General features: G+C 56.3%; 2 protein-coding genes across 11 annotated transcripts in view; one reads left to right on the plus strand and one right to left on the minus strand.

The window, feature by feature from the left end:
- MTUS2 (microtubule associated scaffold protein 2) overlaps nucleotides 1-9479 on the plus strand; it is a 478717-nt gene extending 469238 nt beyond the window's left edge. For all 4 annotated transcript variants that reach the window (XM_047755832.1, XM_047755833.1, XM_047755831.1 and 1 more), the window contains 2 exons: nucleotides 5186-5283; nucleotides 6619-9479. In XM_047755832.1, coding sequence (XP_047611788.1) covers nucleotides 5186-5283; nucleotides 6619-6832 — 312 coding nt within the window. In that variant the 3' untranslated portion in view covers nucleotides 6833-9479. The remainder of the gene's footprint in view (nucleotides 1-5185; nucleotides 5284-6618) is intronic.
- A 3084-nt stretch (nucleotides 9480-12563) lies between these two features.
- The window catches only part of SLC7A1 (solute carrier family 7 member 1), a 143208-nt gene continuing 133692 nt past the window's right edge, over nucleotides 12564-22079 (minus strand). For 6 of the 7 annotated variants that reach the window (XM_047756336.1, XM_047756335.1, XM_047756333.1 and 3 more), the window contains 4 exons: nucleotides 21401-21503; nucleotides 19144-19692; nucleotides 18736-18902; nucleotides 17961-18070 (listed from right to left, as the gene is read on the minus strand). In XM_047756336.1, the coding sequence (XP_047612292.1) occupies nucleotides 18761-18902; nucleotides 19144-19692; nucleotides 21401-21503 (794 nt within the window). In that variant the 3' untranslated portion in view covers nucleotides 17961-18070; nucleotides 18736-18760. Of the gene's footprint in view, nucleotides 16839-17960; nucleotides 18071-18735; nucleotides 18903-19143; nucleotides 19693-21400; nucleotides 21504-22079 lie in introns of those variants that run through there. The other variant, XM_047756339.1, reaches the window with a different exon arrangement.

Raw genomic sequence — 22079 nt, forward strand, 5'->3', positions numbered from 1 at the left:
ATGGAATATTTTCTTTGATCCTCTCACTTTCAATTTCTGTGTGTCCCTAGAAATGAAGTGGGTCTCTTGAAGACAGCATATATGTGGGTCTTGTTTTTGTATCCATTCAGCCAGTCTATGTCTTTTGGTTGGGACATTTAGTCCATTTACATTTAAGGTAATTATTAATATGTATTTTCTTTTTTTTTTTTTTTTTTGGTCTTTTTGCCATTTCTTGGGCCACTCACATGGCATATGGAGGTTCCCAGGCTAGGGGTCTAATTGGAGCTGGAGCCGCCAGCCTACGCCAGAGCCACAGCAACATGGGATCCGAGCCACATCTGTGACATATACCACAGCTCACAGCAATGCCAGATCCTTAACCCACTGAGCAGGGCCAGGGATCAAACCCACAACCTCATGGTTCCTAGTCGGATTCATTAACCACGGAGCCATGACAGGAACTCCTAATATGTATTTTCTTATTGCCATTTTATTAACTGTTTTAGATTTGGTTTTGTTGCTCTTTTTTCTTCCCTTGTTCTGTCCTCTTGTGGTTTGATGACCATCTTTAGAGTTGTATTTGAGTTGATTTCTCTTGTTTGTGTATGAATTGTAGATTTTTGGTTTGCAGTTGCCCTGAAGTTTGGATATAGGTATGTGTGCGTATGTGTATACATGTATATACATACACACACACACACACACGAGATTGTTTTAAGTTGTTGGTCTCTTAATTGCAAGTGCATCTCTAGTGTCCTGCATTTGCACCCTCCTCATGATTTCTGATTTTTGTAGCCTATTTGTGTGTGGATGATTTCCTATCTTTACTGTATATATACCTTTACTGGTGAGCCTTGTCATTTGTGATATTTTTGTTTCTAGTTGTGGCCTTTTCTTTTCTGCCTAGAGAAGTTCTTTTAATATTTGCTGTAAAGCTGGTTCAGTGTTGCTAAATTCTCTTAGCTTTTGCTTATCTGTAAAGCTTTTGATTTCTCCTTCAAATCTGAATGAGAGCCTTGCTGGGTAAAGTAATCTTGGTTGGAGGTTTTTTTCCTTTCCTCTTAAGTATATTATGCCACGCCCTTCTGGCCTGCAGAGTTTCTGCTGAAAAATCTGCCAATAACCTTATTGAGGTTCCTTCGTATGTTGTTTCCTTTCCCTAGCTGCTTTCAGTATTTTCTCTTTGTCTTTAATTTTGGTCAGTTTGATTGATATATGTCTTGGGGTGTTTCTCCTTGGGTTTTTTTTTTTTTTTATGGGACTCCTTGCACTTCCTGGATTTGAGTGAGTTCCTTTCCCATGTTAGGGAAGTTTTTGGCTATTATCTCTTCAAATATTTTTTCTGTTCCTTTCTCTCTCTCTCCTCCTTCTGGCACCCCTATAATATATTGGTGCATTTAACATTGTCCCAGTGTCCTCTGAGACTCTCTTCATTTCAGTCTTTTTTCTCTTTTCTTTTCTGCATCAGAGATTTCCACTAGCCTATCCTCCACCACACTTACTCGTTCTTCTGCCTCCTCTATTCTCCTGTTGCTTCTGAATTTTTTATTTCAGTTATTGTATTTTGCATCTCTACTTGCTTACATTTTAAATCTTGTACTTCTTTGCTCAATGTTTGCTCTAAATTATCAGTCTTTGCCTCCAGTCTATTTCCAATGTCCTACATCATCTTTACTATCATTCGTCTGAAGTCTTTGTCCTGGAGGCTGATCATCTCCAGATCACCTAGCTGTTCTCCTGGAGTTTTTTATTTCTCCCTTATCTGAGTTATAGTTCTCTGCCTTTTCATTTTTATAGGTTTTTGGTTGGTGTCCTTTTTGCAGACAGCAGAATTTTAGCCTCTCTTACCTCTGATGTCTGCCCCCCCCCACGTGGCAGAAGTTGGTACAGGGGCTTGCTGTAGGCTTCCTGATGGGAGGGACTGGTGCCTGCCCACTAGTAGGGGGGCTTTGTGTCTGTCTGGGTGAGATTAGAGGCTGCTGTGTGCCTGGGGGCTCTTTAGGCAGGGTGGGGCTGTGATCCCACCTGGACTATTGTTTGGCCTGGGGCTTCTCAGTGCTAATGGGTGGGGCAAGATTTCTCCAAAATAGCCACCTCCAGAGAAACACACATTGATGAATATTCCTGAGAGCTCTGCCTCCAATGTCCTTCCCCCACAGCGAGCCAGTCACCCCGTTTCCCCAGAAGATCCTCCAAGAACTGCAGCAGGTCCAACCCAGATTCCTATGGAATCTCTGCTTTGCCCTGCGACCCAGTGCACATGAAAGCCTGTGTGTACCTTTCAAGGATGGGGTCTCTGTTTCCCCCAGTCCTGCGGCGCTCCTGCACACAAGCCTCACTGGCCTTCAATGCCAGATGCTCAGGCGTTCTTTCTCCCAGTGCCAGATCCCCAGGTGTGGGGACTTGATGTGGGGTGCAGACCTCTCACTCCTGGGAGAGTTCTCTCTTTGTGATACTTTCCAGTCTGTGGGCTTCCCACCCAGGAGGTATGGGGCTGCCTATATCACGTAATCGCTCCTCCTACCTCTTGATGTGGCCTCCTCTTTGTCTTCTGGAATAGGATATCTTTTTGAAAGTTTCCAGTCCATTTGGTTGAAGGTTGTTCAGGATTTGGTTGTAATTTTTTGTTTTCATGAGAGAAGTTGAGCTCCAGTCCTTCTATTCTGCCATCTTAATCCTGTCTATCAGTTGTTTAATTTCATAATTTTTAATTGATGCCATTTATCACGTTTTAACATGTTAATTACACTGATATAAACATGGATTTAATATTAGACTTTTCCTTATTATCCAAAGTCACCACAGTCCATTTCAATAAATATAAAAATATATGCTTAATACTTTATACAATACTGGTTTTTGGTCCAAACAAAACTGGATCAGAAAAGCCAAGAAATTCACTTTAAGAATCCCAGTCCTTTTTCCAAATGGATTTAGGCAACTTTGAATAATGGGATTTACATAATAAAACCAGGGACAAGACTAAACAAGCAACAAAAAATGTTTTCTAACACAAAATTAAAATTTAAAGTTCACAGATTTATGTTATGCCAAAAAAGTACAGAAACAAAATTATATTTACAGAAGTTTCATAATAATGAAAAAGGCAAGACAGGTGATAGAAGAATGATAGTATAGAAATAGCATGTGATTATTCAGTGGAGAACAACTAGATGTAGCAAATCCTCAGCATGGGCCATTCTTTAATCAGGCACCGCGCAGACACCCGATGTGTCTCGGGTCTTTAACTTGGACCGCCGACAACTGGAGTGGGTGCTGTCAGGGGCCTCCTTTCTCAGAGGCAGACACGCAGGCTTAGGAGGAGGTCATTTCTCATCCAGAGCCAATAAGTGGTCCAGCGCAGCCGGCTCCCACCCGTCCTGGCGCTCCCCACACCCTACCTGACCTTGTAGCCTGGCTCCCACAAAACTAGCAAAGGGCACCCCTTTAGGGGAACAGGGCGCCCAGAGTTCACTCCCCTGCCCTGTGGGTGCAAGGGTGGAGCTGAGATATGTGACCAGAGTTAGGAGCAGAGAAGCCTGCTTCCAAAGAGATGCCATCTTGATGGGAAGGTTGGCCCAAGGCCCTCAGATAGATGAACTCTTTCCTTTTTTATTGTTATATTTAAAATAAACTTTTGATACTCTAAAAGGAAACTATGTGCATTACAGGAAATTCCAAGCTAAAATAGGACAATTAAAAGATCACCTTTCTACACTGTTAGACTTCCCAGAGCCTTTCCTCCATATCAAAGTGTACACATCCCAATCTACAACGCCCCATGCCCAACACACACACACACACACACACACACACACACACACAGTTTGGGATCTTGCTTTCTTTCGGTCAGCAGATCTTCAGCGTGACACCCCCGTATCATCTGATCATGCCCTCTCACTTTCGAGGTCTCCATTTGTGTCGGAAATGCCCTTGAAGCTGGTTTCTCGGAACCAGGAGCTGGTCCCAGGCCACCTTTGCCACTTGGTTCTCATGTCCTCTCTCTCGATCCGGTTCCGTCCTTTTATATGGACATTGCCTGCTGCAGGCATGCTTATTCGGTAGGATGAGGACAGATGAGGCTGGGAGTGCCTATCGCAGCATCCTCGGTAATGCTGGCCTCCTGGCCCCTTCCAGAAGCCCGGAGCTTCCCATCAAGGCCAGCGCTAAGGCCAGCGAGAGGCTCCTGGACTGAGCCCTGCCCTCTCAGCCGTGTGGTGCAGCCCGGCCGTACTCCTCGGGGCAGGCGGGGCCATCTGCATCCAGTTATCTGGTCAACCACAAGCCTCTGGGCTCACAGGGCTGATTTTAGCCATGCTCCAGGCATTCTGCAGGCAGGCAGGACTTCTCATTCCAGAAACCTTCCCTTGGGTTCGGCCGCCTAAGCCTTCTTCATCGTCTTTAAAGATGAACTGCCCTATCTGTGAGTTTGAACGAAATTTTGGGAAAAGAACGTGACAAAGTTTATCTTCGAAGGGAGCTCTGCTTCAGCTGGTCTCAGGCCCTGGAGACACTCGGACAGGGAGCGGCCTGAGCTGCAGGCGCGTGACAACCACGGAGGATGTGCTTTCCCAGAATGTGCCAGCCAGGCTTGAGCTGCCTGTTCCTGGCTGCCCGGAGCCTCAGAAGGAAAAAAAAAGGTGTCCACATTATTTATGTCTCTGTCCTCCGTGAATTCGGAATGTCACACTACCTTCCGGCCTGGCCAGAGATGCTGGTACAGAGCAGATGATCCAATGGGAGAACCCGGGGAGCCATGAGCCCAACTAGGTGCCTGGTTACAGCTCATCTCTGACAATGGGAAATATAATCTCTCACTATGAGAAATAGAATCTGCACAGGAATCCAACACAGGCACATGCATATAGTGTATGTACATAATATATATGATCCACTATATACACACACACACACACATTATGTATGTGGAAAAACATTTACATATATATACACATACATATGTGTGTGTGTGTGTGTGTATACACTTTACTATTTACAGTGTACCCTGGTATTTTTTATATGCTCACAAAAGAAACGCTGGTCACCTCCCTCTAACCTGACTTCACAACCAGCTAATGCATTGCAAACTGCAGTCTGAAAAACACCGTTCTTGCTAACCCTCCAAAGTCCAGAAGCCAAGGGCCCTGGTCTGCCATCATCACACGGGCTTGCTAAGAAGCTCTTGACACCACATGTTTTACAGGCAGAAAAGAACATTATCCTGGAAGAAAAGATCCAGGTTCTCCAGCAGCAGAATGAAGACCTCAAAGCCAGGATCGACCAGAACACCGTTGTCACGAGGTAGGTGGGCCTGGGTGTCCGAGCTTCCAGAGCTTGTGTCACCGACAGGCGGGCTTTGCTCTTGACCTTAGAGGGCTCTGCTTCCGTCCTCACTCCTCTGAGCCAGGAGGCCTCCCTGCACAGGCTCTCAGCACTTCCCATGTGGAGGAAAGCGCAGAACACGCGCTCTCAGCCCCCAGCCGGTGCCCTGGCTGCGTGGAGGCTGCCGTTTCCATCCAGATGCCGCCCTCCATGCAGGACCTGCTCTGAGGGTCCGACTGCCAGAAGGTGGAGAGGCAGCCCTGCTGTCATCAGAGCAGGTGTGGCAGGTCCCAGCTGGATCAGCCGGCTGGAGGCAACTTGGTCCACGAGGGCTGAGCCTTCTTCATCAGCCAGGGCCTTCCACCGCCTGTGTCACCCCATGCACACACTCACTCATGCACACTCACACATGGGCTCTACAGCTGAGCTCCTGGTGGCATTGCATTTCCAGCCCAGAGTGCACAGGAGGCTGCGCTGGGGAGCAGGCCTATCCCCCTCTGCTAGGGCTATGGGCCTCCAGCCCCCCCTGGCAGCATGGCACCCTACCTGAAGAGCAAGCCCAGCCTTGACCCTAGCGGGGCACCTTCCAGGCCCCCATTTGTCTAGCTACAAAGTCCCTACCTCTCCTGGCCAGTTCCTCAAAGGTGCTGTTATTTTTTACAAATGCAGCAAAGCCAACAAGACGCACTTCATGACAGAGGCACAGAACGCAGAGGTTCAGTTTTCCCTTAGCATCCATTAGCAGCAAACACCAACTGAGCATCTGATAGCCTCGGGCTCCAGACTGGGTGCCCGGTGTTCGAGGAGGAACACTCTGGACCCTGTCCTCCAGGGTCCCTGGCCCAGCAGGTGGCCGGATGCACAGAGCAGGATGTAGCAGCGGGAGGACCCCTGCCATGGGGGCCAAGCCAGGAGGAGCCCTGAGGCTGCCAGCACCAGCCCTGCCCCTGGGCTGCACCTTGCTGTCCCCACCTCTCTCCCAGCCTCTGGGCAGCACACCCCCACCAGGCCCCACCTCCCCCTCTCTGTTAGGTCTCTGTCCCCTGGACCAGCAGCGCCTCCCCAGACTGGGGCCAAGGGACTGCCAGCGGGTCAGGGGTTGGCCGAGAGGCTCTGGGAAGGCAGAGGTAGTGGGATGAGTGGAAATCATGAGTCAAGCCCGGTTCTTGGTCCCTGGGGTCCAGCAGAACCCTGTTCTCCTGGCACACAGCCACCGTCCCCTCCCTTTACCCCGCACCCCTGGGCCGGCAAAGGTCAGGTTAAGTGCCTGCCGGCGTTCTTGCTACTTGACCGCAGCTTCCTCTCCCTGTGCAGACAGCTGTCGGAGGAAAACGCTAATCTGCAGGAATACGTGGAGAAAGAAACGCAGGAGAAGAAGAGATTGAGCCGAACCAACGAAGAGCTGCTTTGGAAGCTCCAAACCGGGGACCCGACCAGCCCCGTTAAACTGTCCCCCACGTCCCCTATTTACCGTGGCTCCTCCTCCGGGCCCTCCTCTCCCGCCAGAGTCAGCATGACGCCAAGATGACGCCACCACGCTGCGGGCGCAGCCCCGGCACCCGGTCCACGAGGGCTCCCACTTGCAGGGAGCAGGGACCACGGGCCGGCGGGGCTGGCCCCGCGCGCGTGCGCAGTAGCTGCAGAGCTGCATCCTCTGCGCGCATGCCCCATAGCTGCACAGCCGCATCCTAGGCAGAGCCCTCTTCTGACCCTCGTGTAAGACTGTCCTGGTGTTGGCACTTAGGAAAGTGTAAACGGTAGCGTCTGGCGTGCAAATGTTTGGCAGTAGTTAGAGCCAAAAGAAAGGAACACCCATTGTTCTTGAGCAATGAACTTTCACTGCAGAATTTCAGGTTAGTTACAAAGAGCTCGGTTTTGAATATCCATTGACTAATCATCCTGTACTGCACCGATCTGTGTGTACATTTAGATACACGTATATACACATGCAGCAGTTCTGAATTGCATTTTTTATAACATGAAGTGCTGACATATTTTGGTGAAGGTCAGCAGTTTTCTAACTTGTGCCTAAGAATTATTGGGAAACGAAAATGCATTTCTATCTAGCTTCCCAGGAATATTTCTACCCAAAATAGTAAAAGAAAAAAAAAAAAGATACACAGAGAAGAAGCGCCTTTCAACCTACCACCACGTGGTACTCTGTTTAACACAAACACCAGCCATTCGAGAACGGTAACTGCCTTTGGAACAATCAGCTTCTTAGTCAATATGACGTGAGGTCACTGTCACTCCATCTGCAAGTTTTAATACTTAACACTGTCGTGAGTGGATAAGGGGCAGCCGCGGGAAACCCTGAGGGGTGAGCGGTTTTGCAGATGGCACTTGTGACGGTGGATCATCTATGGTCTTGTAAACACAAGTTTTGCTTTTTTCTTAAATGGCATTTGGAATCGATCCTTAAGCTACTGCATCCTTGAGAAAATACGGAAGCCCATGATCTTAGAGGAGGGTGAGAATGACCTTGCAGTTGGCCAAGACCATGCACACGCCATCCTCAACAAGGAGAACTGCTGCCAGGGTCTGTATTGTGACGAAGCAGGGCAGGAGCACATACGCTGGCATCCCATTCACTTCACTCGGATGTGATGCTGAGAATGGCCAACCCGCTCCACCATGACCCTCGGCTCCATGTCATTGTCCCCCCCACACCTTTAGTTTGGTTGTGAAACCCAACCTCATCCCTGTACATTGAGACGCTCAGGGGTTCTAGCAGGGGCTTCCAGAAAACCAGTCCTCCTAAGTTCCAAGCCATGCTACGTCATCACGTGACTCCCAGAAACCCAGGTGTGTTTTCTGCTGGATGATCAAGCAAGGCCACAGCAGACAGTGGTCCCACTTGGGGCCCAGGAGGTTCTTTCAGAAGAGCCCCGACTGAAACAGCCAGCCTAGTGCTGCTGGCTTCTGGACTGGCATCTGTCGCTGAAATGGTAGCATTAGAACGTGAGAGATACTCCTGTAGTGCTGTGGACGATTAGAAGCATGACACACGAAAGAAAGAAGTAGGTTCAACGTTGATACGCTGATGATAACGATGCCTTTGTTTACTGTGTGTGACAAAGCCCCTGCCCTTGTCTCCCGAAGGCCCCTGGAAATGGTCCTGGGCACAGGGCTGCCTCTGGGCACACCCGAAGCAGGCGGACTCACTGAGGGATGCTGCTTGGGCCAGAGCCATGGGGCAGGGAAGAAAGGGCCCTCAGAAGGCATCAGCATGCCCAGAGCCTGGCCTGCTTGGGGATGTGTGGCCTGCTCTGTGTTCCCCGAGTGACATAGTTGGGCTTCAGGCCTGACGTGCATCTCATTTCTAGCCAATCTCCAGGTCTCTGCCCACCCCGAGGACACACACAGGAGATACCCATTGACGAAACATTTCCATTTCCCGTTAGTGGCTCTGCATGACGCTGTGACACTGAGCTGGGCATTCCATTAGAGTAGCTCATGCCACACTGACGAAATACACAGATACTGAGTTCTTTCTGCAGGCACCACCTGCAGACACAGGTTCGGCAGTAGCTCAGCCTCCGGATTAGGAACTGCTTCCATAACGGCACCTGCTCAACGCGGTTACCCAGCAATACAGATTTCAGTGTGATGTTAGCACGTGGTCCGGTGTGTTAGCCTTGTGCAGTCCGTCGTAGTGCTGTTAGAATCCCTCACCAGGTGGACTCGACCTTGGCTCTGGCCAGCCCTGACCTTGGCTACTCGAGCTCCCTCCCGCACTGCCCTGGCTTCGTCTCCTCGTCACAGACGCCCGTCTTGGGTGGCTCCCATCCCGAGACACACGAGGGGCAGCAGCCACGGCGCCCCTCACCCCGCAGACCTTTGGGACCTGGACCCCTGGTGACGGGGACATCTCCCTGGCGTCTGCCTCCCGGGCTGGAGCTGCTGCCACGCAGAGATGCGGCAGCCTCCCCCACCTGCCTCAGACACACGCAGCCAACCTCACCAACCACTTCTTGGCGTGTGAGCCCCTGTTGGAGCCCGGCCGCCCCCAGCCCACCCCACACCCCAAGGAGGTTCCTGCGGGGGCGGGGGAGGAGCTGGAGGCCCACGCACTCGGGGATGATGTGAATGGGGTCCCTCGGTCCTTCTCGGGCCCCTCCGGTTTCTGTGTTGCCTATCTGTGTTCGAAGCATATTAAAATGAACTTGAGGGACCTTCTGTGATACGCACTTGGTGTGACCATTGGCCTGGCCCGCTCAGGCTTCAGGGGGGGCAGGCGGGCATGCATCTGAAGCAGGGAGGCTGAAGGGGCTCCGCAGGCTGGGCTCCTCGTGTGTGTGCCAGGTCAGCTGGTCACTGGGTCTAGCCCTCCCCCGACCCCCATCGCTCTCCCAACTTCGCAGGACCAAGGTCGCTGCCTCGTCTTCCCAGCCTGGGGCCTTCAGCAGCCCTGCTCGGATTCTGGGGGCTCAGTGGTCCTGCCCCCGGCCCACACCCCATCCCGGGCAGGCTGGGGTGGGCTGGAGTTTGTTGGGCAAATGACACAAAAGATTGAGTCCAACCCCCAACCATCCATTTCAAATGCCGACGGTGACCTGCTTCTACCCGAGCGAGCCTGGCCTGTCCTTGGTCGCGCCGGTGTGCGTCTGGGCACAGAGCTCTCCCCTGACAGTGGCCGCGGCGGGCCCTCCTGGCAGGGTGTCTGTGCCACAGCACTTCCCTGTCACGGGCTCTCACGCCCACGGGGCCCTGGGACGCTCTGAGCCAGGACCCTCCCTCAACCTGAAAGCGTCTGCTCCCCGAGCCGGGCCTTCAGGCTGCGCTGCAGCCAGCGGGCACCTGCCTGGGGTCGCAGGGGAGAGCCTGCGTGGCCTGTGGGGTTTGCAGGGACCCTCCAGCCAGCCTGCCCTCCCGAAGTACTGCTGAGCCTCTTCAAAGCTCGTAAGTCACCATGAGTCACCCTGGACTCGCCAGCACCAGCCTAGATCCCCCATGCGCCCAGCTTAGGGGTGACAGCTGCTAGGAATGACTTCCTTGGCCGTCCCAACCCATTTGTTTCTCTTGGTGACCTGTGCCACCACCTTTAGAATAACTGCCCTCCAACTGCCCGCCCCCCCGCCCCACGTCAGCCCTGCCACTTCACAAAGGGCAGCTGGCACCTGGCCCACAGGCTCTGAGAATTGTCTCCCACGCCTACCCTGCAGCGACAGAAAGACCTCTGAAGTCAACTGCTCAGACCCACTCTGTGCCATGGGCCCACGCGCAGCCCTGGCCAGGCCGGCGCTCTGTCTGAGAGGCTTGCTATCTGGGAGGGAAAGACTCAGGAGGAGAGAAGCTGGGGTAGGAGCCGAGCAATGCGTCCCACCTGCTGAGGGGGAGGCTGTGCTCGCAGCTGGGGCTGCATCATCTCCAAACAGACCTCCTGCAGCCACCCTGTCCTGGCAACCCCCATAGGCAGGAGGCAGGGTCTGCCCACTTGGGAGTTGGGGTCAAATGCTTAAAAAAAATCACCACCACCACAGGCCAGAGCGAATTCACTTAAGTTTGCTAAGTATCTTAAAAACAACAAACAACAACAACAACCACAAAACCCCCAAACAATCTGCGGCTCTCAAACCTCATTGAAAACAAGGAAAAGCGAGACACCTGGGTTTTTTGACCGCCCAGCTCTGTTCTGTGGCTCAGGGAGGGCGCCGAGTTTGGGGCTCCCCTGGTCTGGGAGTGACTGCCAGCCCAGCGGCAGCACCAACCAGCCGAAGTGCTGCGCAACCTAAGAGGGGGTCCCTCCCCACAGACCCCCCCCACCCCGCCCCGGCTAGCCGCCGGCTCTGCTGCTGCCGCCGACACTTCTAAGTGCAACCAAATTGGGGGCAGCAGGGGCCGTGGTGCCCTGAAGCCGGCATCTAAGCAGGGCTCAACAAGGAGCCACGCTGTTGGCAGGAGCGAAAATGAAAAGCATCCGTGGGCGAGCCCCGCGGCGCCGCTTCTCCCTGGGCCCGCGGTCCTGGCTGCACCGGGATCCCGCGCTGACAAGCCAGCCGGGGCTCACGCCACTCGCACGAGTACCGCCTGCTTCCTTCCCTAGGCCCTGCTCACGGAGCTAAGGCTTGGACACGCGTACATGGTAAAACGAAACCATGCCCCCCTGCAGGAGACAGCCACGGGTACCCCCGGTAGGTGTGCCCGCCCTCCCGGCTCACCTGGTGGCTGAGCAGTCCCCGAGGAGGAGTCCACGCGAGCCTCCTACACCGAAGGCCAGGCCGTCTGAGGGCAGCAGCCGTCTGAGGGCAGCAGCCGATTCACCTCACCTGGTTTATAACCACACCTGCAGAGGCTTCTCCGGGCCTCAAGGGGGCCCATCAGGGATTCCGAGGAAGCTGCTGGAAGCCTGCCGGGCTCTGCAGGCGGCCCGCCCGCTCCGGCCGCTAGGTGGCAGTGTGGCGCCGCGGCACCCGTTCCCGGGAAGGCGCTGCCCTCGTCGCCCCCCAGCTCCCCGCCCCCGGGCACTCCCGGAGGCTCTGCGACGCCCCGGCCCGCCCTGAGGTCTGGGGCTGGGCTTGCCGGCGCCTGCACGTTGTCGCGGATCGCCCTGGGTTGGGAGGCCGGAAGGGGCGCCCTGCCTGCCCGCGTCCCAGACGCACCGCACACCTCTGAGCTCGGAGGGGAAGCGCCTACACAGTCCAGGCCCGGTGGAGTTGACCGCGTGGCCGAGAGAGGTCCCTCACATTCCTGGGGACAAATTGGGGGCCAGCGGCAGCCCCGTGCTCATCCCTCGGGCGGCAGCAGACCTCCCTGCCCTAGGGTCTGCGAATGAAGGCCCACTTGACGGCAATAGCCGCCTTTCTCAAGGGGGGCGGGGGAGTGAGAAATCGAGGATTAAGGGAACAGCGACAACAGTCTCCTCCCCTCCAGGTTCTGCTCGCGCCCAAGGGTGGCGAGTGGAGCAAGGGTAAGGTGTTCAAAGGGGCGGGCGGGGGGTTGCTGCACCGGCATCCCAGTCCTTGTGCAGCAAGCATCTCTTACCAGGCAGCTCCAAGGGCAGAAAGATTCCTGGGCCCAATCCCGAGCCCAGTCTGGGAAGCGTGGGATCGCCAGCATCACAGGATCCTAAGTGAGAGTTCCGGGGACGCCTTGGCTGAGGCGCCGAAACTGGAAGGAAGAGCATTGACATCAAAGGCTGCATGAAAATCAGGCTACACGACTTCCGACTTCCGGTTGGAGAAGCCGGCAGGTGCCCAGAGCAAGAGCACCACTCTACGGGGCACCAGAGGGGCCAGAATTCCTCAGATCACACTGCGTTCGCGGAGGCCAGAGACGGAATTTATTAAGATCTGCGGAAGCATAGGGGATGTACCACAAAATAGTTGGATTTACAACATGAAGTACGGTATCCATGTACAGTGTTGCCAGCAAAACCAGGCTACAGAGCAGAGGTTCACATTTCTTAGAGGCAATGGACATCTACTCTTGTCCTTAGGATAAAACAGGGGGGACCAGCAGGGGTCAATCTGATTTGCAGTTAGCACAGAATCTAAATCTAGTCGCGCAAATATAAGAAACCATAAGAAAACTATTAGAAAAATAGAACATCAAACAAGCAAAAAATATTATACAATTTACATAATAAAAACGCACACCTCTTTTAATAATGGCTCCATGTTCAGTAGAGGAAAAGTGCTCTGGAGAAACCACAGCTATTTCGGTTTGATAATAAACCCACTCTCACCACCATCATCTCCCTTTGTGCTCCTTAAACCCACCCATGCTGAAAGGCACAACTTAAGCAGGAAACTTACTTTAAATACATATTATAGCTTCTCAAATGGGAAAACACGTCCCAAACTTAACAAAGTTTGTCATCAAGAAACACAAAATCATATAACCTTGTTAATAATTTAACAAAGTCTGATGCATCTTCCCAGCCCTGCTCCCCAGCCCTGAGAAACCCCAGGTGGGCAAGGTCTTTCATTGCCCGGGGGGGGGCGGGGTTCAGCTGGCAGCACAACACGCTCTCGGGGCAGTCCAGGGGCTCCTGAGAACTGCTCCTCGAGACCCTGGGCCAGTCCACGCCCCCCCTTGGAAGAGCACCACCACTCAGGGGAGCACAGGGCACAGAAAGACTGGGTCATTGCGATCAGCAGAAAGGTCAGTTGACTTTCTGCCTTAACCACTCAGGAGGCGTCAAAACTGCGATGACGACACACGGAGTGTACATGGCTTCTTGCTCCACTGGATCAATAAAGCGTTTCATTACCCAAAAGGTCCACGAGAGTCGAGTCAGACAAAATGTACATCTTGCTCTAAGAGCCTTACACGCGCTCTCACTGCCAAGGCAAACAGGTAGGTTTTAAATTACACTCACAATTATACACAACATATATTTTGTTCCATCTGAAGTGAACTCTGCAACAGCTCTGCACACAAGCGTCACACGCCTGCACCTGAAAGGCGAGGAGGTGCCACACTCATGCGTCTCCATCCAGCCTAGAACACTCGGGTGGGGGACTCGGCCTGAAGACCCCTCACTCCTGTCCTGGGGGAGGGGGATGGTTCTTGGGTGCCAAGAGGACAATCGGCTCTTAGTGTGGCAAGTGGGGCATTCAGAAAGATGGGTCCTGGTGTGGAGCCAGGCAGGTTTACTCTAGCAGGGGGGGCCCCCAAGTGCCTGTGGGCTCACCAGCAGTCTGGGTAGGGTCCACACACCCGGCCCCAGCCTCCCGCCCTACTGACAGCTCTGCCTCCTGTGTGAAGCTAGAGGCCCTCCTAGGTGGGCAGCAAGACCTGTCAGCTCGCAATGTCTGCCTGCCTGCAGGTGGGGCCGGGCAGGGGGGCGGGGGGGGCTCGGTGTAGCCTGTGTTGCCCCCATCGCCACCTCTACCCACAAGCTGCAGCAAACGAAAGGCTCCTGCTGGGCCAGGCGCACCTCCCAGGTGTAGACGGGTGTGCTGAAGGGGAGAAGGGAGCGTCCTGGGGGATCTGGGTGAGGGGTGTAGCCCCCTCAGCACCACCACCTGTGGCTAAAGGGTGGGGGAGCGTGGTGTCCAAACCACCCGGGAGCAGGCGGCTGATCACCTGTTGGAGACAAGACTCAAACAAAGGAACAAAACCCCAAGTGGGGAAGCCAGAGCGGTGCTGACAACAGTATCAACTTGGAAGCTCCTCCCAAACGACCTGCAAAGAAGGTGCTGCCTCTGGGTCTGTAAGAACGAATCTGGCCCAAAGTCGGGGCAGCAGGGCGAGCAGGTGGGGTGGGACTGGTGCAGAGGCTGAGCGAGAAGGTTCTGGTCCCCATCCCCTCGGGGGGCTCACGTCCCCCTGCCTAGGGCCCAGGGGCTTCCCTGGAGTCCGTGGGCTCAGGTCCTTGCAGCCCGCGCTTGCTTCTCTGAGGGTCTTCCCAAGGCCATGAGCGTGCAGGGGGGCACTTGCTCAGCAGAAATGGTCTTTGCAACCGACCAGGGTAACGGGGCTGCTACACAGAGGGAAGGAGACACAGCAGCCCCAGAGGCCGTGTCTCCAGAAAAAGGGAATTTCTGACACATGTTTCCAGTTTGGGGGGAGTCTGGGAGGGGCCGAGATGGGAGACGGTCGGGCACTTCCAGTGGTTGGTATGAGCCTGTGTGTCTGCGCCTGCTCAGGGGCAAGCGGGACAGGTGTGACGAGGAAGTCCACCAACCCGGGAGGCGCCCCCACAAACCCCATTCCCCTCCCTCGGCTGGCCCCCCGCCTCCCTCACACGCTCTGCCTCTGCGGAAAAACTGCAGGCAAAGCAAGAGAACAAATGGCCAAGAGGCAATCAAACCCCCAACAAAATAAGTTAATATTTACCAAAATATTGTACAGCACCAATCTACATAAATTTAAATACCCTTCTTTGGAAATCCAGGCTTTGGGCTCTTACTCTCCCTCTGCAGACTCCCAGGCGGTACTTAGAAGAAAGCCTCCGTGAGTGACCAGCGTGGCCAGAGCCCGAAGCCGAGGCCGGACCCTCCCCCGCCCCCGTCTACTCATTCATTTGGCCGCGTCACTCATTCTTGCCATTTTTCTCCAAGAACCTTCTGGTGCAGAGGGAGAAAGGCCAAGTGCCAGCAGTTTATCAAACTTCTTTCCACCAGATTTGTGTCAAAGGCCAGAGGGGTAGATACGGGGGTCTGAGCTTCAAAAGCAGCATTTACATGGTCTGTGTCCAAATTTCCTGCCCTCACCTCCTGCCACCACGGCCCTCCCGTCCCGACTTACACTCTCCGGGGAAGGAGGCTCGCCCTGGCTACATGGAGGGCCCCAGGCACGGGAACACCAGGGACCCCCAAAGGCCCGGGTCTAGGGCAGGGTCCCCAGCCCGATTACAAACCCGCAGCATCTGGACCACACACACGCACACACACACACACACACACACGCACATGCACACGCACACGTGCGAGGCACAGCCCAGAGCCCCAGAGTGTCTCACGTGCAGATCCCACACCCTGAGCAAACTCGGGGTGACGCTCGGTCGTTCTCCGGGTGCACAGCGAGTGCCAGCTGGACCGAGCGGGCCGACTCACAGCCACTGGCGAGGACTCAGTCTGCACAAGGCCTCAGAGGGGCCCGGAGCAGCGGGGAGCTGGCGCCTCGCTCAGAACCGTGGACACCGGCCTGGAGAACCGGGCGAGGCTGAGACCACCGGGCGGGTGAGGCGAGGTGCCAGGACCACGAGGCGCTGTTCCAAGTGCCGCAGGCCTGCAGCGGGTCCTACAGAGAAGGGGTCACGTTCCAGCTCCTTGGACTCAGCGGCGGTGACAGACAGCGGAGCCGCCGCCACTGGCGGGGGCCCCACACATGCGCCCTGGAGCCACCGCTCGTCCCCAGACGTGGTCCCCACATGGGGTCAGAGCAGAGGCCCAGCCTGGGGAGGGGGTCGGTCCTCAGGACCCCTGTGGAGGCGGCTGGGGCGGGGGATGGCTAAGGGAGCGGCTGTCCTTGGGCAGCGAGGCTCCGGCGGGGGGGGGGGCACTTCCTGCTCTGCGGGGCTCCGAGGGCATCCGGGGCGGCCGCGGGGGGCCAGGCGGGGAGGCGGCTGTGTGTCTGGAGTGCGCAGGCTCTCAGTGCCCCCGCAGGGACTGTGGGGGCACCCGTGGCATGACGAGGGAAGGTGAGCCCCGCTCTGCCTGAGGCCTGGGCAACAGGGGCACAGAGCTGGCCAGCAGACCAGCGGAGGGGCTGTCTCTCTGCTCAGAGGGGCGACTGCAGAGCCGGCGGCCGGCCGAGGCCACGCAGTCCCGGCCGCGGAGCTGCCCGGCGACCGGTGAGCTGGGCTGAGCAGGACGCAGGAGCTGGGGGCCGAGGCTGCGCCTGCCCCGACCATGACACCAGGGCTCTGTGGGCGCGGGGGGTGTGGGGGGGTCCTGGGTGGGGAGAACGAGGTGCTGCCGGGGCCTCCGGGGCGTCCCTCGGGGCTGCCGCCGCCGCCTCCGGGGCCAGCGCTGGGTGTCACTTGCAATGGTCCAGGTTACCGTCAGGAGTCCTTGCTTGGTCGGCGGCCAGGGAGGCCTCCTCGCTGTGCCAGAGGCCGTAGCCGAAGTAGATGAAGAAGCCTGTGGGGGACAGCAGGGCGCAGGCATGAAGTGGGGTCCTGGGACGCAGGCAGGGAGCCCGGGCCAGAGCCAGCACGCAGCGGCACGGACGCAGCTCTCCCAGCAAGGCACCCCTACACGAGGCGAAGGCAGGTCCCTCTGGGCAGCCTCGCCAGGGCGGCTCCTGAGCAGTTGTGGGGGGGGTGCCCAGGGGCGGGGGCACTGGTTCCTTGGCCTCATCTGCTGCGGGGGATAGGAGAGACCCTCCAGAAAGCGCCCTGGTGGGGTCAGTGTGACTTTCCAAGGGGCAGGAGGGCTCCCCAGGCTCTGAGCAGGTCTGTTCAGCTCGTTTTCCTGAAACGAGTGACCCACACCGCGGGAGGCATTCTGGTGGCCTGGGAACACACACAACTTACAAATCCCGTGTCCCCTTGTCTGGGCCAGAGGTCTGTGTCCTAACCACCCCTGAGGCCACCCTTGTGCCTAAAAGAAAGGACTCAGGCACCAAAAGCCCTGGGACCCAGAAGCCTCTTGGGGGTGCTCCGTGACAGCTGCCAGCCCCCAAGTGCACAGCACGGCCGGGGGTCTGGAAGCCACTGCTCGCATCAGGGACAAGGACTGGTGAAGGCCAGTCCCCTGGGCACCGGCACTGAACGAGAATCCTGAGTCCCTCTCTGCAGCCCCTGCTGTCGGAAGCCCAGAGAGGGGCCATGGTCAATGCAAGGCAGGGCAGGCACCGGAAGGGCGAGACCCAGCCCGGCCCGGCCCGGCCAGTCCCGCAGCCTGGACGCTGCTGTGTGGACTGAACTAACTGGGGTTTATCGACAGTGGACTCCCAGCCTTGTTCCACCAAAATGTCAGGCTCTTGCCCCACGAGGGAACAGTTGAGACAAAGGCTCTTCAGATGAAAAATTATCTCCGAGGGCGGGGAGGACCCACAGTCTACCAGCAGGTCCCCTCTGTCTGGGAAAACCGCTGACTATGGGGTTTCACTGTGTTTTGAAATCTGAAACCGGGGAGGCTGGGTGACAGTGCCCATCCAGCAGCAGGGAAGACAAGCAGCATGGCACAGGCTCGGGGGCGGGGGCCTCCGAGAGACGCTGGGCCTGGTGTGTGGGTCACTGCGGACCCACAACTCACGTACCTATCAGCATCCACACGGCAAACCGGATCCACGTGCCCTGGTCCAGCTGCATCATGAGATAGACGTTCACAAAGATGCTCAGGACGGGAAGTATGGGCAGGAAGGGCACCTGCGAAGACAGGAGGCGGCGTCAGGTCTGATCGGGGGGCAGGGTGGGGGGCAGAGAGCACGAGGCAGCATCCTGGAACCACTCAGCATAACTACCCAAGAAGAGACGGTGCGCCTGAGGTCGATCTGGACAGGGGTACTTCTGCGGGGAGGCGAGTGAGCGCCCATCCCTACCCCGCCCCCACCACACCCCATACCCCAGCCACCCCCACAGACACAGCCCCACACGCGCAAATCCTAGCAGGCAGGAGTTTGGTTCTAAGCTACTCATTGCCAAAGGGAGCTCTATTCCACTTCCGCTCTTGCTCTTCTTCTGAAGGCGCTAAAAGAGGGGCTTCTACTTCATCTCTAAGGCTGAACTATGTCGTTATTTGCAGAATCTAAGCATGCAGACCGCAGTCACTCCCAGGCCTGGATGACAGGCAGTCCAGCAGAGAAGCCCAGGGGACAGGGCGGGGGGGGGGGTGGAGGGGGTGGGCGGTGCTTCCCCTCCCGAGAGCCAGGGGCACGGAGGGGGCTCCCCCAGGGTCCTGAGGCTGGCCAGCCAGCAAGCACGTCCCTGCAGACAGCCAGACACACACACACACACACCCCCCCAGGCCTGGCAGAGCCCACGTGGATGACAGCCTCCGGGCTTCCTTCCAGCCAGCAGGCCGAGCGGCTCACCTTGAAGGAGAGTTTGGTCTTGCTCTCAGGCTGCCGCCAGACGATGGCCGTGACCACCAAGCAGAGGAAGGCGGAGCCCATGAGCACGAAGACGGCCCACAGCTGGCCCTGTACCAGGGCCGCCTTGCCGAGCACAGCCGCTATGCAGAAGGTGAGGATCAGCAGCGCTGGACGGACACGGGGAGAAAACGCGCGTCAGCCCTTTCCCACGCTCCCAGATGCCGTCCGCTCCCCGCCAAACCCAGGGAGAGGGAGGCTCCGTTCCTGCAGCACCGACCCCAAGACGGACGGAATCACTGATGCCACGGTCCAGGGAGACCTGGCACTTGCCCACCCCCGGGGACGTGAAACCGCGCGGTGCCCACCAGCCGGAGGGCAACCACCGCGCTGGCGAGGGCAGACTCTTACCTATGAGGCTGGTTGAGATGTTCACAATTAGCCCAGAGAATTTGGAAGGCTCCGTGTTTTTGGGCGACAGCACAGTTTTCAGAGAAAACCGTTCTGCTTCTGGTAAAAAGCCCGTCTGGGAATCGCTGGTGCTCACCAGCTCGTTCTGGTCCACGGGGTCCAGCTCGTCGCTGGTTCGGGCCATCTGGTACACCATGTTGGGCTGCTCCGGCTGGTACCTGGAAAGCAGTGGGTGGCCTGACCTCCACGTGGGCTTTAACCCGGCCGGAGGACGCACGCGAACTCAAGTCCTCAGGAAGGCTTCGACCCCAGGCATAAAAGCGGAGCGTGGTCACAGTGACACAGAGGAGGGCCCCCGGGCCCCCGGGCCTCGCCCTCTGCTCCTGCGTCTGAGCACTGACTGCCGTTCCCGCTGTCTCTGTTTGGAGGCAGCGCCACCTCCACCGAGAAGCGGCCCAGAGGACGGTCCTGAGACAGCTCCTCTTGCTCTGAAAAGGAGCGGCCAGCCCTCGGATGCTCAAGCTTAGGCCACGTTCAGCAAGACGACGGCTGTAGGAAGTGAAGTGAGGACGAAATAGAAAGCAGTAACGTGAGGCCCTGTCTGCGCAGAGAGCCACAGAATGTGCCCGCGGGCTGATGGACTTGAGAAGTTCTGTCTGCCAGACTTAACTGGATCAATTTATTTGAAAACTCCAAGTGCCTTAGGATAAATCACTCTACAGAGCTGGTGAAGGACCAGGCCTGTGGCCTGACGTCCAAGACACAGCCAGCTGCAAGTGACGCATTCATTTTCAATGAGGCTCCCTGTCTTTCAGCCAGAACGACAGAGCTCAAATCTTCTCTACCAGCTCTGAAAAAATGGAGTGCTTTACGAGTTATTTTGCGTACAATCAAGGAGCAAGTCTAAAGACATTTAACCATTTTTTTAACCGACTCACTTATACAACACCAGTCGGTCAATTAAGACGGTGGGGTGGGGAGTTCCCATCGTGGCTCAGTGGTTAGCAAACCCGACTAGCATCCCTGAGGACGCGGGTTCAATCCCTGGCCTTGCTCAGTGGTTAAGGATCTGGCGTGGCCATGAGCTATGGTGTAGGTTGCAGATGAGGCTCGGATCCCGAGTTGCTGTGGCTATGGCATAGGCTGGAGGCTACAGCTCTGACTGGACCCCTAGCCTGGGAACCTCCATGTGCCGCGGGTGAGGCCCTGGAAAGACCAAAGGCAAAAGACAAAAAAAGGAAAGGGAGTGGGGTGGGGGAGGGGGGCGGGGGACTCAGAGAAGATTCTAGCATTGAGCTCTCAGGATGGAAAAAGTGGTCAGAAACCAGCAGACTAGTTCCAGTGGATTCTCCACAGCCACTGCTGACGCTCAACCCAGATACCCTAGCCGCGGAGCGCACTGGGGACGGATTCCGAGGCCGTGAAGCACAAACTCCTGAAAAGGAAGTAGGGGGCTCTGGCCAGGGGCCCAACACCGAGCAGCCCCACGAGCACACGTTCTCAGGACGCACGTAGCCTGGGGACGTTCCCGGGCGTGAGGGAGCAGGGTCCTGTCTCCCGGAGCAAAAGAAAACCGGAGATGTGCTTAGTTTAAAGGGGACACTGCGGCAGCGAGAAGCCCAGGACACCAAGCTTGGGCCCGGAGCTGCTTTCTTACAGCCTCCACGGGGCTGGCCTGGTTCATGCACGGCTGAAAGCCGGAACCCGAGCGTCTTCCTGGACCTCAGCCCCGGCTGCTCCAGGCCCTGGAACAGAGCTTGTCCCTCCGGAGGCAGGAACGTGACACACGCAAGCGTCACAGGGAGCCACGTTTCACAGGTCCTGGCTTCTCCCAATTCCCACCACGACCTGTCCCCAGGCCCCTCCTGTCCCAAGAACCTGGACCAAATGGAAATCATTAGCCTGAGCCTTCGAAGGCGCTGACCCAAGAAACCTGGCCCAGCAGTAGGGCTGACAACCTGTCTGTACCCACCATCAGCCAGAAAACTCAGGGCCCATGAGAGAGAGAGGGAGAGAGAGAGGGAGAGAGAGAGAGGGAGAGAGGGAGGTGGGGCCGCCTAACCCTCTTCAAGCACATTCTCTGTACCCAGGCTTTTAACCTCCCGGCCCCAGCGTCTTCCAGGCAGTTCCCAAAGGAGCTGCCAACGACCGAGCTGTGCACTGTATAACCCTCGATGGTTTAACATGAACTGCTATGAGCAAGGCTAGCACAGGGCAGCTGCACATCTGTCCTGGAACCCAGACCGGCCATACGTACCGTAAGACCAACACACAGGCGGCCACCAACGAGTACGCCAGGAGCGTGCCAATGGACATGAGGTCCACCAAGTCCTTCAGGTCAAAGAGGAAGGCCATGACAGCTGGGGAGGGAAGAGACGTCCGTCAGGACCCACGGCCACACGCTGACCGCCAGAACCAGAAGCGCCGCCACCCCCGCCACCCAGGGCACGCAAGGGGCGAGCCCCTGCTCCCCCCACCCGCCACCCTTTCCGTGGAAAACCCTGGGACTGGCTTCAAGGAAAGGAAGGCTCAGGATCAAACCACATACACAGTGATCAACAGATGCTAATAATTACCAACGTGTATACTAATTGGTGAGAGTCCTTTTCATCGACATGACCCTTTCTGACCCTTGTGGCAATTTTGCGAGCTCTCCCTGTACTACAGGTGGAGAAAGAGAAGTCCAGGCACACTGGGGGACTTACCTAAGGTCACACCGCTAATAAGCGGAAAAGCCAGGATCTGAGCTAGGGGCTCACGGCTCTGGGCCCAGCATGGTTGCCTCTACACTGTGCTGACCCAGAAACATGTTCATCCATCCACCCATCATCCACCCGCCAGCCAACGGCACTCATGAAAGCATGCCAGTCGCTATGTGGTAGGTATATGCCATTAAACAGACAGGCACGTCCCCTGACACACTGCATCACCAGGCA

This window comes from Phacochoerus africanus, chromosome 13 (genome assembly GCF_016906955.1).
Source record: "Phacochoerus africanus isolate WHEZ1 chromosome 13, ROS_Pafr_v1, whole genome shotgun sequence".
In the NCBI taxonomy this organism is placed as follows: domain Eukaryota; kingdom Metazoa; phylum Chordata; class Mammalia; order Artiodactyla; family Suidae; genus Phacochoerus; species Phacochoerus africanus.